Source organism: Acinonyx jubatus, chromosome B3 (genome assembly GCF_027475565.1).
Source record: "Acinonyx jubatus isolate Ajub_Pintada_27869175 chromosome B3, VMU_Ajub_asm_v1.0, whole genome shotgun sequence".
Classification (NCBI taxonomy): domain Eukaryota; kingdom Metazoa; phylum Chordata; class Mammalia; order Carnivora; family Felidae; genus Acinonyx; species Acinonyx jubatus.
The window spans coordinates 103,056,894-103,073,009 of NC_069386.1; the positions used below are offsets into that span (position 1 = coordinate 103,056,894).

General features: G+C 38.4%; 1 protein-coding gene across 3 annotated transcripts in view; it reads right to left on the reverse strand.

Annotated features, from left to right (window-relative positions):
* The window catches only part of ARMH4 (armadillo like helical domain containing 4), a 129,662-nt gene that overhangs the window by 105,854 nt on the left and 7,692 nt on the right, over window positions 1–16,116 (reverse strand). For all 3 annotated transcript variants that reach the window (XM_053224483.1, XM_027065807.2, XM_027065808.2), the window contains exons 2-4: window positions 12,831–14,265; window positions 10,064–10,318; window positions 7,003–7,215 (exon numbers count right to left, since the gene is read on the reverse strand). In XM_053224483.1, coding sequence (XP_053080458.1) covers window positions 7,003–7,215; window positions 10,064–10,318; window positions 12,831–14,265 — 1,903 coding nt within the window. The remainder of the gene's footprint in view (window positions 1–7,002; window positions 7,216–10,063; window positions 10,319–12,830; window positions 14,266–16,116) is intronic.

Below are 16,116 nucleotides of genomic sequence, written 5' to 3' on the forward strand. Positions count from 1 at the left end.
CGTTTGTCATCGCTTATTTTTCTTAAAAAATCAATAGAATAATGAGTGTGTGTATGTGTGTGTGTGTGTATATATATATATTATATATATACATATATGCAAATCTATACACACAAATATCCCATGCACATACACACACAAGACTCACAAGCATAAATATCAATTTCTTATTTCTCTAAGCTGGGGCTAAGCTCTCTCTCATTCCTAATTCTCAAAGTCCTTTTTTTCTGTAATTTTTTGTATGATACTGTCCCACCTTCTGCCTTTTATTTCTGTTATTTAGGTATCTGTCTTAACTCTTCTACTAACATTTATGTAAGATCTACTCCCATTTGTTCTTATTATCTGAATCACCAAACAAATACTTGCTAAATGTGCATGTAAATGAATGAACAAAACCTCTGAATATAGGGCTAAATCTTTTTGTCATCCTGAGCCATGATGTAAAATTTCATGTGTGTCTAAGGTTGAGAGCTTTAGCAAGCAGTGCTAACTTTCTACTTTCCAGTGCTGGGCAACAAAGAGTCCAAAAAAAAAAAAAAAGGATGGAAAAAATCAGCTCCAGAAAAATGTTTGTTTAATTGTAATTATACCAACAAATGAATTCCTTATGATAAGAAAGCATACTAGAAAACAGAATGAATGTCAGTTATATTTCTTTAACAGCAGAATTTGTAAGCAAACTTTGTGGTAATACATCATGATATTGATTTTAAATATTTCTAAAATACCACTAGCTATATGAGCATTAGTAGTAGCAAACACGGGATGACCATTCTGAGTGCTAAGTAATTTACTATAATATTCCTAAACAACATATTAGTACTTAAGAACAGAGATCTATAATAAATACCAGAGAAAGTATGACGATGTCAGGACAAGACAACAAAGTGACTTACTATAAGAGACAATCAATAACTGAAATCACCAGCAATTCTGTGTTTTGTAATCTGACATGTAATATATGTGAAAACGATGCACATATAAAAACAAGTTAAAAAAAAAAAAGCTCGTCCTTCCCTAATGTACATGGCAATAGTATTAGACATTTCCTGTGTTCATGTTAATAGTTATAAAATTGGAGTTTTTTATTAAATTCCCATTGTTTTTGCCAGAACAAGCATGGGGGCAGGGAGGAGAATTCAGCATTTAATTCACCAAATCAATTCACCACTAAAAACAAAAATCCAACAAAGGGCATTTTCCATCAAATACTCTTTTCCTCATCTTACCCATTTGCATATCATTTAAATGGCTTTGTTACTGAAAAAAAACAAAATGAAATGAAAATGAAATCCAAAGCATAAGAACAAAAGCCAAAACTTGTATCCATCCTTAACACAGTTAGAGTGACCATCCTTAACCTCACACTGCAGTATTACAAGTGACAGACAATTCAAATTTACTCCTCTACTTGATCTTTCCTTCTAGATTCCAATGAGCAGCACCCAAAGGCAAATCACATCCACTTCGGTTCATAAATACAGCCTCAGGATGAGATTTTAAATGCTCTGTCTCATTCATCCATTCTAGCTGCCTTCTGAGTTGAAAAGTTACATGAGAATTGAGAAAATAATAGCAAAACACTCTCTGAAAAGGAGTGCATACTGGGAAGATAAAAAATATTGATTTTGTGAATTAAGTGCAAGTGAAGAGCAAACACTTCTCCTATAAATTCTACATGAGTTTTTAAGCATCCTCAATGGAGCCAGTAAAGAAAAGCATCTCTGAGACTTTCCCACAATGCCACTTAAAGAACGTATTTCCCAATTCATTTCTGACTGACCAATAAAGAAAATAAAACATCTTGTCTCAGGTAGCAACTATGAGTCCTCCACACTGCCAGAACGATCAGTCATCTGAGTGAAGGCATACTTTTCCAACATCACTTTCATCTGAAATTTCTATGTTATCAGTAGAGAGAATCCTAGAACAGAGACAGAATTGGCAACTCTGAATAAGAAAGGAGAGATAACACCACTATCTCTTCAGCAGAGGAAATTAAAAGGTGCTGCATATATATAATGGAAATGCTCTCAGAAGAATGTAGAAAATATCCATGAAATTAAATACACGCATACATGCACGCGTGCGCACACACACACACACACACACACACACCACTCACAAAAGCAGGAAAATGGATGTCACCAAAATAGATTAAGCAACAAATGACATAACAGTGGAAGCTTTCTGTCCTACATGTGCTGCCTGACTGGCAAAAGATGTCAAAAATGCAGTTTTTTTAAAAACCTAAATATAAGGGCAGCCAAAATGGTCTTCCAAAAAGGAAAAAAACCTCAGAAAAGAAAAAACTAAAGTTAAATGGTATATTTAAATCAAGATGTTAAAAAAAAGGTTAAATGGGACGTTCCTGTTGATATTAAAAATTAAAAATCTCGATATGATAAAAAAAGGTAGTATGTTATATATGTACATTAGAAGTTTGACAAAAAAGGTAATTCTCTACCAAGTCAATTACTGTGAGTTTGTTCCATGAAGCCGATAGTAAATGGGCCTTTGGAAACATGAGGAAATGGGAACTGTCTGGGATAACAGCACTGGATCATACAGCCCCAACACTCAGGCTATTATGCCTACAGAAGGACATTAAATAGGATCAGTTAGATCAGCCCAGAGACACTGGTATTTCTTCTTCTCTTGCAGAAGAGCAATAAGCTAACCCAGAGTCATCGTGGGAGAATCTAAACTAATTCATCCTGTTCCCAAGTCTGTCTGGTCAGCACCATGGTGAGCACCGAGTAGTTTCCCATTTACCACTAGCTGGAAGGCTCAAATACTGACTTCCAAACATTAAGGGAGGAAGTCTGGGGGTGGGAGAGGTGAGGAAGGATTACCAAAACCTAATCACAAGATCTAAGAAATCTTTGTTTTTGTATTCTTACCTCCTACATGTACTTAGAAACCTAGTTCTTGGTACAAATAAACCCACAATTGATTTTTTGCTGAATATTGAATTGTTAAAGCAACAACCTTCCACCGTACAGAATTATTGTTACAATTTTACAGCACAGATAAATTTCCATCTTCTGTGGGAATATAAGAAAGACTAAAGTAAGTCTGATTTATTCAGAGTAAATGGATATCCTCAGTTGGATTTCTAAAATACAGAAAGCAAAACTTCCCTAGGTAAGAAATATTGAAAGACCTAGTCCATTTGATATTAGGGTTAAAATATTACGGTTAAAATATTCTAAAATATTCTAAAGATTCTAAAGATTAAAAAAACTCCAAGTAAATTTTCATAAATAATCAGAAATTGTTAAGTTTCTATTTTGGAGCAGAGAAAGACATTAATATTCAACAATAAAAGGATATCAACCTATACAGAGATCATATCCAAAAATTAATTTATGTAGTTATATATATGCAACTAACTTGCCATTATGCTATTTTGAATAAAAAATTAGAACACTTTTGTCATGTTTGTATTTAAAAAATGATGAATGCAGCCCTAGTGGAGTTATGCCTGAGACAAGTATAATGCATTTTTTACCATCCTGAAAACATTGATTCCCTAAAATAAAATAAAAAAATTAAAAAAATAAACAAGGAATTAAAGTGTGTCAGGCAAGGTGACAGATAAACCATTATCCCTCCAAAAATCAAACTATTTTTGCTGACAAGGTAAAAAACCTACTAAAATAGGCACAAGGTGGAATGCACATATAGAGGCAGTCTCTTCAGAGACTGAGAAATGTAGAACACATCACAACTTCTCCTGCTCTCAAATGCACACCTCTCAAGTGGATATTGCAGAGACAGAGCACGTCTGCCTTCAGAAGCCCCTGGTGAACTTCTCAGAAACAGACCCCTGATATGTGCTGAATTGCATCCCCACTATATGTATATGTGTGTGTGTGTGTGTGTGTGTGTGTGTGTATGTGTTGTGTGTGTGTGTGTAAAATATATATATAAAATATATAAATACACACACACATACACACACACACACACACACACACATATTCAAAACCCGCCATACTTGTGAATGTGACCTTATTTGAAAATAGGTTATTGGCAGATACAATCAACATAAGATGAAGTTATTGGAGTGAGTCCTAATCCAATGGCTGGTGTCCTTGTAACATGAGGGAAATTTGGGCACAGTCACACTTAGGCATAACAGCCACGTGAACATGGAGGCAGGGGTTGCAATTATGTTGCCATAAGCCACGGAATGCCTCATCAGAAACTAGAAGAAGCAAGGGCTGATTACCCATCTAGAGGCACTGGACGGAACATGACCCTGCCTACACCTTGATTTCAGACTTCCAGGCTCCAAAACTACAAGAGAATAAAGTTTTGTTGTTTTAAGCCATCCAGTTTGTGGTATTTTGTTATGACAGCCCTAGAAAACTAAGACAGTCAGTGATTATGCTGTAGAGCCATAAAGGAGGAAACAAAGACAGGGGGCCAAGTAGATACAATTTGAGGTTTGTCTGAGCCCCTAATTATCCCCAAAGGATAAACATTCAGAAATGTCTACAAAGGTTGTTGATCCTTGGATGTCTGGTATCTAATAATGGCATGTCTTGCCCATATCCCATTGAGAAAAATACTCCATTCTCTGGAGAAATGCTTCTGTCCCCCAGTGGGAAAGAAGATACTAAAATAGCATATAAAAATTTAATAATATAATTAAATAAACACACATCTTTAAACTGGAAAATTGTATGTCATTTGTCAACACATCACAGAGATTAAAACTTCAAAGGTAGGTAACTTGATGTAGCACACAACCCTCTGTTCTAGTAAAAATAAATTATCTTCAGGGTGCCTGGGTAGCTCAGTCAGTTGAGCGTGTGACTTCAGCTCAGGTCATGATCTCACGGTTTATGGGTTCGAGCCCCACATCAGGCTCTGTGCTGATAGCTCACAGCCTGGAGCCTGCTTTGGATTCTGTGTCTCCCTCTCTCTTTGCCCCTCTCCCACTCGCGTTCTGTCTCGCAAAAATAAATAAACATTTTTTAAAAAGTGTTTTTTTAAAGAATACATTATCTTCCTCTGGGTATAACCCTATGATAGAATTAAAATCCTTCACCCAAAGGTCTCAAAGACAAGGCAGAAAAACATGCCTTGAAACCGCAGGCCTCCAACACACACAGAAATCTAGTAGGTTTATCTGTTTAAATAAGTGTAGTCACTTCAGCTTCCAGAGAAGTAGATGCACCAACATAAAACTAATTGTGATGTTATTAATGTACACTAATTAAACATACATTGTGCACTTCCTGGGTTCTAGAAGAAAAGGTGTGCTTATTCAAAACCCTATCTTAAGCCCAACAATGTAGCTGACAGAGGATTTTTAAACCAAAAGGGTCTTCCATAAGCCTTGACAAGGATCATAATTTAGATCAAAAACTGAAAAAATATATTCTCAAAAAGAAGCTGGAATTGAATTGTGTAGAAGAAAAGCACTAAAACTCCAGGACATCTTAGGCAAGTCAAAGAAAATTCTCACATATTTCAACGCAACTGCCATCATCTACTAAATTTAGAAAATTATTGCAGTTTCACAAGTATGGATTACTCACAAATATATTTTTTTCCCTCTGATTTAATGAGCCCTGCCGGGTAAAGCTGTCATCTCTAACGCAGGTTAATTTGGGGAAACCTGCTTTTTCCAGATGGCGTCAAGGAGAGCAGACAGCTAATATGAGATTAATCTCAAAGTCATACGGTTTTTATCTCAATGTGGAGTGCAAGAGCTATCAGCCTCTGAGCTTGCTTTGATCCATTTCTTAAACCAGCCTTCTACTATGGAGTTCTCCACACTACTCCTAAAATGTCATGTTTCTCTGCCAGAAAACTGCCAGTGTTACCCTGAAAGTCTGTGAGAGAGTCTGCTGCAAACCTGGATGAACCACCTTCCCTGCTATACAGCAGACAAAATATTAAATAACACCACATCCTATGTCTTTACTGCATCAAACCCACAGATAATTTAGTTCCCAAAAGCTTACCTGTCTTCTAGATTAGAAACTCAGCATTACAAATCTCTGGATATTCTGCACTTCCAACCAAAAGCTGTTTGCCTGCCAAAACGCTGATTAATTAAATGACCTCTCATCATATTTCCAGTCTTCTTGTTTGTGGATGTACAGCTGTGCTCCAAGCATCTTTTTCACGCTCAGAGCCAGTGTCTTGGAAAGTATAATTTGGCATGAATTTCTCAGTCTTAACAGGTAAAGAGACTACCCATCTCCAAATAGTACAACATCCTATGAACATCCCAGGGATGGTCATAAAGAAGAAAAACCCCGCACTAACAACCAGAGCAGTGCTGTGAAAATACAATCCACATTAAAACTTCTACCTAAGAAAATCTGGTGGGGAAACTTGAATTTTCCTTATAAACAAATATCCTCAATCCAGCTGGAAGATTTTAAATCATCTAAAGCACTCTTTCAAAATGTGGACACCAGATCGCATCCTACACCGACTGAATCAGAATCACTGGGAGGAATCAGGCATTAGGATTCTTTCAAAGTTCCCCCAAGTGATCCTAATGTTCATCTACAGTTAAGAACGATTGATCTAGACCAGGGGCCAGCAAGCTTTTTCAGTAAAGGGCCATATCATAAATGTTTTATACTTTGTGGGCATTCAGTCTCTGTCACAACTACTCAACCCTGCTAATCTGGCACAAAAGTAGCCACAGACAATATGTAAATGAACAAGTGTAGCTGGGTCCCAATACAGCTTTATTTAGGAATACTGAAATTTGAATTTTATTTAACGTTTACATGTCACAAAATATTATTCTCGTTTTAATTTTTTTTCAATCATTTCAAAATGTAAAGATCATTCTTAACTTGCAGGTCACAAAAATAGATGGCAGGTCAGATTTGGCCGGGCCATAGTTTACTGACCCCTGATCTACACTGCATACGGAATACATTCTCCTTAATCTTCAAAACAACATTTGCTCAATGACTCAATCAGTCACAGAAAAGATTCTCTTCAATGTATGGGTACCTTCAGATTCAAGTTGTTCCAGGCCAAATGAGGCAGCTGTATTAACATGGCTAATGAATGGAACAATGGTTCTTGTCTCCGAGGGTGCCTCAGAATCAGAAAGGGCTGGGAAAATGCTGGGTGCTTCCCCCAATATTCCAGGCGGAGTCACTGGAGGGCCCATAACTGGTGTGAACAATTCCTCATTTGGCCCTGTGATGGTGTCCATTAGATCTGTCAAACACAAGAGATAGGACTTGACCCAAAGATGATCATTAGGGGAAATGTATACATGTATTTTTTTCTTTTTAAGTAACAAATGATTAATGAAACCAGTATCTTATATACAGTAAGTTTGGCACTTAGGCCAGCTCCCTCTTCCCATAGTGCATCAATCCAGTTATGCAAGGCAGACACTTTACCTTCCAGGAAAATGTATTGTCTCAAATCAGAACTTTCTTTTTAAATTTTAATATCCCACTCATTCCATTGACAATACTATGGATTTTGCAGAATTTTAGATAGAACGATGGAAAAGATAGAAAATTTAACAAAAAATTATTAAGGGTGCCCGGATGGCTCAGTCAGTTAAATATCCAACTCTTGGTTTTGGCTCAAGTCATGATCTCACAGTTGATGAGTTCAAGCCCTGCATGGGGCTCTGTGCAGACGGCGCAGAGCCTGCTTGGGATTCTGTCTTCTTCTGTCTCCACCCCTTCTTCGCTCACACTCTCTCTCTCTCTCTCAAAAATAAATAAATAAACATTAATATGTTTTAAAAATTATTAAAATATATGCCAAGAACTACTTTTTCATTTTAATTTTTTTTTAACGATTATTTACCTTTGAGACAGAGAGACAGAGCATGAATGGGGGAGGAGCAGAGAGAGAGAGAGGGAGACACAGAATCCGAAGTAGGCTCCAGTCTCTGTCAGCACAGAGCCCAACGCGGGGCTCGAACCCGTGGACCGCGAGACGGCGAGACCGCGAGACGGCGAGACCGCGAGACGGCGAGACCGCGAGACGGCGAGACCACGACCCGAGCGGAAGTCGGACGCCCAACCAACTGAGCCACCCAGGCGCCCCATGCCAAGAACTACTTTTAAAAATTAAGCCAAAGAGTAAGAGTATGTGTCTAGAATATGCTCAATTTCAAAGCAGCCAGATTTAGCTCCAGGTTTTCCCCTATATAAAAAACCCTTGGATAGTATTATTTTGCACATCTGGTAGATCATCAGGATCTCTGAGGTAGTTTTTTAAAAATCAATTTGCATGCTTTCCACATATCTCAACTTACTGAATCAGAATCTCCTTGGTGGTGAAGACCGAAAAACTATTTTTTTTAACTCCCAGGATATGGATTCACAGGCTCTCACATCCATGGCTGTTCAGAGTACACATTGGTGCAACCACTTTGGAAAACAATTAGGCATTGCCCCCTAAAGTCAAACATTCATACCTAGAGCCCAGCGATTCAATTCCTTGCTAATATAACCAAGAGAAACTCCTGTACATGTACAATGGAGAATATGCAAGAGAATATGCATATGGCAGCAATCAGTGTTCACAACAGCCAAACCTGGAAATGACCCAAATGCAAATTGCTAGAAGAGACTGGATAAAGATTAGATGCATAAACTGCGATCTATTTTCATAATGGAACATTATAAACAGTCAAAACAAAAGAACCACATTAGGTAAATTTTAGCCATAGATTATTAAGTAAAACAAGTAAGTCCCAAAAAGGTTATCTCCAGCACAATACTGTTTTATAAAGTTAAAAACTGCTGAAATGTTTAAATGCATAATTTTATGCATTTAATAAAACTAAACTAAAAGGAATTCAGGGAAATGAGGAACACAAGATTCAGGATGACAGTTACCAGTCAGAGGAGGGAGTTCAGATATAGGATTACATGTAGGTTACTAACCAGGCCCTAAGGGGTTTTTTGGAGAGACAGGATTAGGAGATATTTATTACATTATTTAAAAAAAAAAAAAAAAAAACTCAGCTAATAAATTAAGCCTATTTACTTAGACCAACAAATAATGAGATAGAGACATGAGGTCCAAAAATAATTAATAATTTTTGTAATCCCGAGGCAATTCCAATAATCACCAAGATTTGAAAACTTTGCTGTCCTTAAGATATCAGAGCATTTGAGGGCCTCCTTTATAGAAAGCACTTTGTATACATTATTTCAAATCCTTAAAATAACCTATAAGATAGGTAGGCATGGTGCCTGAGCGGCTCAGTTGAGTGACTGACTCTTGATTTCAGCTCAGGTCGTGGTCTCTGTGCTGAGCATGGAAACTGCTTGGGATTCTCTCTTTCCGTCTCTCTCTGCCTCTCCCCCACTCGCACACATGCACTCTCTCTCTCCCTCTCAAAATAGAAAAATTAGCTTCAAAAATAAACTAAATGAAATTAACATAAAAGATAGGCAGGGGCATCTTTTGGGTGGCTCAGCTGGTTAAGCGTTTGACTTCAGCTCAAGTCATGATCTCACAGTCCATGAGTTCAAGCCCTGCATCAGGCTCTGTGCTGACAGCTCAGAGCCTGGAGTCTGCTTTGGATTCTGTGTCTCCCTCTCTCACTCTTCCCCTCCCCTGCTCATGCTCTGTCTCTCTCTCTCTCAAAAACAAATAAACATTAATTTTTTTTTTTTTAAAGATAGGTAGACATTATTTAAAGATGCACAAACCAGGCTTAGAGACATTAAGAAACCTGCTTGAGGCCACAATACTAGTGAGGGCCAAAGCTGGGATTCAAACCCTGGTCCTCACTGTTTTCACTCCACCCCCTGGCTCCTAGCAGCCAGGCCTGTCAAACAAGGAGAGAGTTCTCAGGAAGCCTGGCCTTCACAGGCCCCAGTGATGAGCCACCAGGAGACTGCTTTGGGAACTAACTCCTCATCCTTTTAGGCTTTGCCACATCTCCCCAGACAACAGATCATTCACCTGCATTTTCTGTTCATTCTCTAGGTTAGTGGAGGCAGATGGGGGTACATCTGCCTCACTCATTCTATTCCTTATTAACTCAGAAAAGATCCACCCCCAAAATTCTCCCTCCCTTACAAACCTTCCAGAGCAGAAGTAACTTCAAAAGACAGAGGCGTGGCCGAAGTGGAAAGTGTCGTGGCCAGAGGCTCCCATCTCCTCGACAGCTGAGTAACGGCAGGAACATCAGATGTGGTGGAGGGGGGCTCTTCTCCTTCCTCAGTCTTACCATTTTCTCTGTTTACCTCGAGGGTAGAAACCTGCTGCTCTTGTGTCACCAGTGATAAAGTGGCTTCTGTTTCTTGAACAACTGTTGTCATCTCTTGAGTGAGGATGTCTTAAAAGGGGGGGGGGGGGATACAACATTTTAAAATAGACAAATTCCCTGCCTTAAAAAGTCACTCTATAATTAATAAACTGAAAAAAAGAAAAGAAAATATCTATTTCAGGATATGGGAAAGCAAATGGATCGCTCAGATACAAAATGCCAGTAAATAAATGTTTTCAGTGTTGCTGCTTTCAGGAGCGATGAATCAATCTGAGACAGAGATAAATACAGTAACATAAAAAACATAAAATAAAATACAAAACAAAATAGGAAGGTCAACAGCTGAGCTCCCTTTTATGAATATCAACATAACCAGTCTGTGAAGAAACAAATTATACAGAACTAAGTTATATTCAAAAATTCTCGGGGCGCCTGGGTGGCTCAGTCGGTTGAGCATCTGACTTTGGCTCAGGTCATGATCTCGTGGTTCGTGAGTTCGAGCCCCGCATCGGGCTCTGTGCTGCCAGCTCAGAGCCTGGAGCCTGCTTCGGATTCTGTGTCTCCCTGTCTCTCTGCCCCTCCCCTGCTCACACACTGTCTCTCTCTCAAAAATAAATAAAGATTAAAAATAATTTTTAAAAATTCTCAGAAGCATTTATATCTATTAATTTTCACATTTGCACTTCTGAAGGGGAAAAAGAAGTTAGCATTTTGAATAAAGGAATAATAATTACAGTAACGAATGTTTACTGGGTTTCTATTATATGCTACATACATGCACTGTTAAGTATACTGTAAGCATTATCTTATTTTATCTTCTAAAATGTACTAAGGGGAGGTAGGTACTAATACCATTCCATGGAAGCCATACATCATAGCAGTCAAGAATGCAGGCTTTAGAGTCAATTTGCCTGGGTCTGAATTCTGGCTCGGCCTCTACTAGCTGTGTGACCTTGAACAAATTCCTTAGCATCTCTGGGCCTTGAGTTTCCTCAGCTGTAAATTGGAAATAATAGCAGTACCTATCGCATAGAGTTGTTACAAAGATTAAATTAGATAACACGTGTAAAACTTAGCACATACTCCAATATATCAACTATTATTACCCACTTTACACACAAATTAAGTTGAGAGAAGCCTACATAGTCAGTGCTCTTAACCACCGTGCTAACTATGCCTGTCACATTAGGTGGAAAGTGAGTTAAGTGACACAATTATGACTAAGGAGCATATTCAATAATCAAAATAAGAACCATATAATCATCGAATTCATTTTACATTTTAGGCTGTATTGATACAAGCTATGCAATTCTAATACATAAGTATCAGAGATTCAATTATGCGATGAATAATCTGGAACTATATGACTTAATGCTCCAGGAATATCTTAAACTGTTATGGAAAACTGAAGTAAACTTCTTATTCAGTCACATCTAATATCTTCATGGTAATGGAGACCCAACTCTCTCAATGGAATTTAACAACCAACTTACAAAACATTTTCTGGAAGCTTCTATGAAAATGTACAGTATACTAAGTCTTTCGGTCCTTAAAAACTGAACTGGACACGTAAAATTCAATCTTACCATTTTAATTCAATCTCAACACTTTACAAAACATACTACTAATTTGAAATTTCCATTAATGGAGCTACTGAGCTGATATAACAAGATGAACATATTCCAAAACAATTTGGAATGAGCATATGCATGTATACTAAGTCTATCCTTCCTCATGCTGTTATGTGACCAACTACACATAATAAAAGAAAAACATTATCCGTCAGCAACAAATGTAAGGCTCATCAGCTCATAACAGTCACAGATATAAAGGCCAAGAGGAAGTAGTACAGTATTAAGCCAACAGAGAGAATTCATCAGTATTGGGGTTTTTTCTTATTTCTAGATGAATTTCTTTTTGGGAAAACAAAATCAAAGAACTCAGGTGGTTAATGCCGTTAAGATAAATATTACCGAAAGCTTTTGGTAAGAAATTATCAGGTATGTGAGTATTTTTTACACCTATATGTAAATAATATCCTATATTGTGTATTATACCATTTAAACATATAGCTAGTTCTTTAACATTTTCCTGAATAGTTATACATTTTCATAATGACATGTGTGAAAACTATCAGTCTATTTCAGGGTTTCTCAGCACTACGGACACTCTGGATCAGAAAAGTCTTTGTGGTTGGGGGGCTATCCTACGTGCTGCAGGATGTTCACAAGCCTCTTTGGCCCAGTAGATATCCTGGCACCTGTCTGTTATGACAACCAAAAATGTCCCCAAAATTGCCAAATGATAGGGGTGGGGACAAATTGTTTCCTGTTGAATGGCCTACATGCAGAGGTTGTATTTGGGTGTAATTTCTACATAAAATACATTTTGTATTTGTTTACTTCTGCTTTTCATCAAAACTTAGAGAACTTCTAAATTCTCACTCAAAAAAAAAAAACCCATAAAATGAGACCTAGAAGTAATACAACGCTATATGTCAATTATACCAATTTTAAAAAATAAGAAATTCAAATCAAAACCTTCCCAAAGTTTATTTTTGTTCTTTCTTTCTTTCTTTTACCTTTCAGTGTATGTCCCAATAGTTGATGCGCCTCAGATTCATATTCCGAGATGGAGACAGTGGTCTCTATGAAAAACATAGCATCATTCTCCTTAGTGGATTCCATGAAGTCTGCAGTATCTTGGAAGAGGGTTACAACAGAGACTTTCATATCTTCCATCAAACTTGTGGGAGTAAAGGAACTTTGATCCGTGAAGGCAGACGATCGCTCCTCCCCGGGTGCCATTAGCAGGGCTGTCCCCATGTGGGTTTCCCCTTCTGGCAGCCCCAGAGCCACATCTGCAACCTCTGTCAAAGGTTCACCCTCTTCCATACCTTCCATAGCATCGTTATCTGTTACTCGGGCTGTCTGAGACGTTTCCATTCCCACCTGGGTCTCCATATTGTCTCCAAGCTTTGGGATCTTTATCTGGCTTACACTCTCTAATTTAGTGTCATCCCACTCATCACTTATGACAGAGGCAGCTGGAACAGCAGTGCTGACACTCACTGTGACTCCTGGGGCTCCCAGCGGCCTGTCAGTTTCTGGCTCAACACTCAGGGTGTACTCAGAGGTTGTGAGCCAGTGCTTGGTGGCGGTAGTCTGGGTATGATCAGCTGTCATCTGCAAAGGCTTCTCCCTATCAGGCATGGGGCTTCCAGGTGCCATGCCTGCTGCGGGCTCAGCACCAGGGAAAAAAGTTGCCCTATGTTCTGCGTCGGCTTCAAACTTCTCTGTCCTTGGATTGGTGGTCAGCATTTCTTTAGTATTCACATCAGAGGAAGGGAAATGTCCCAGACTAACTCTTTCCTGACTTTCCGTTGCAAACAACTGATGATCCACATGCTTCAGAAAACCCAGTGTTGCTTCTGTGGTCCCTTCCGCAATGGGCTGAATGAGGGTACTACTGAAGAGTTCCTCCTTTTCATCCATATTCAGAGGTGCGGTTGCAGCAGTAGGGTTGGTTAGCATGGCCTTGGAGAATCGGCTTTCAGGAGACACTCTCTCTGGCTGGCTGGACCCAAACACTTCCTCCTCCACAGGGATCACTGTCTCAGTAGCAGTGTAAATGTCAGGACTATTAGGCTGCATAAGCCCAGTTCCTACTGGATGAGCTTCTTTGTTAATAGGAAATACTTTATTTAAAGATGTTGCTGACGGCCCCGCTAACACTATCATTGGGTCTTCAGAGACTACCAACTGGGGAGTACACTTTGAAGTAACAGAGTCATTTTCTGGGTCATCTGTGTTCATCCTCTCTGGCTGCCCTGTTTCTGCAAGACCATGTGCTATCTCCCTTCTTCCCATTTTGGGGAAGGCCACGCATTGTGTGGCAACGTTGAGAAGCAGAAGGCCACAGAATGCCAGACAAATGTGCAATACAATTGGTCTGCTCATAGTGGAAGAGAAATGTGCACATAAATTGGCAGAGTTGACAATTCCAGTAATTGAGCCCTGTAGAAAAATAAAGCATATCAAACTGTCATGTAAATGTATTTTGTAAATAAGCCCCTTTAAGTAAAGTCAGAAGTTAAAATCATCTCCTTGGCGTGGTGCTCAGAGATGGTATGGAAGAGACGGCTGTTCTACTTCTCTGTACCTTTGAGAACTGGATAACCCAGTTCACTTTTCCCTGCTGAATTTTGCAGCTGATTTAACTTGAAGCTCTCTAGAAAAGGTACACATAGTTCAAGGACTAAGTTCATTGTTTCTTTAATACCTATTTGAAAAAAATTACCCTTGAAGTCACATTTGCAATAGTCTCCCCAAATTCCTCTATTAATCACATAAGCAAATGACTACCAAAATGGCAATATGTCCAAGATATAGAAAGTAAACCTTACATTTATTTATATTACATTCAGAGATCTTTCAACTATGGTTTAAAACTTATAAGACATCATCATAAAACACTGAATACCAGTTACATTCAAGAGTTTTTTAAGTAGGGGCGCCTGGGTGGCTCAGTCGGTTAAGCGTCTGACTACGGCTCAGGTCATGATCCCACAGTTTGTGGGTTCGAGCCCCTCATCAGGCTCTCTGCTGTCAGCACAGAGCCCACTTCAGATCCTCTGCCCCTCCCCTGCTTGTTCTCTCTCTCAAAATAAATAAACTTTTAAAAAGAGGTTTTTTAAGTATGTAAATGATTTTCATTTAAAATTCCTCTTTAAAACACTTAAATGATTTCTTTTCTCTGTAACAACTATAAAAATGAAAGGCAAACCCTTGATGCCCTTGATGTTTCAAAAATTAAGGAGTAGAAATGGTAAAACAGTTAATGTAAATTGGTGTTTTTAAGAAAAAAAAACTTTTTAAGAAAATGAAATACATTTTAAATTAGCAACATTTCCTGAATACACATTATCATTAGATTAAGATTTGTTGCATTTTTTAAAAAACTACTCACACTCTCATTAAAACTAAAACTATAGCAAAACTACTAATCCCCCCCACCAAATTTATGAGTTTCGGGGTTTTTTTTATCTACTTTGCTGTTTGGGCCCTTTCTTTTTCCATCATCAGAAATCTCCCAGATGCTGTAGATGTTCTAGGAAATTAAACCTAAGAATGAAAATTCTAGAATAAAAACGTAATCTTTATAAAAGTTGTATTTTTTTCTTTCATGTGTAATCATTAGACTATTTGGGTTAAGCACATAATGTACACACATAAAATATAAAAAGTAAGTTTTCATTGGTCCGTCTCCCCTTAAGAAGCTCAAAGCTTCCCTGTTTAGTCTGTAGGTCTTTCTGAGACCAAGAAAAGGTCAAGTCCTTAGAGCATGATCTAGACAGGTGAAGAGAAAACAGAAGGCTGAATTTTTCTACATGAAGAAAGAGGAATCCCCAGATTTGGAGCTGAGGCTTCCTGACAAACCACCAGCACCACACAAATGAGTCACCTTTGAAGTCATCTTCCCAGCCCCACTCAAGCCTTCAGACAATTGTAGCATCTTGACCATAACTGCTTAAGAGACCTTGAGCCAGAACCAGCCAGCCAAGCTACTCTGAACTTGTGCTTTGTCTGAACTTGTGCACAGAAGTGGGATGAAATTATAACCATTTATTGCCACCACGTTAGGGACAATTTGTCACACAGAAATCTTGAATCCACAGTACTTTGGGAGACTACAGGAATGAGAAGATGTCATGAGGTGCCATGTGCAGAAAAGGACCAGCACATATCAAGGATCATAAATTTAGCAACAGAAGAAAACTGAAGCCAGAGGTGACTAGGAGAAATAGAAGTCACTACACCCCCTCAAGAATCTTCAGAGATAGTGAGAGGGATGGTAAGTTTCCCTCT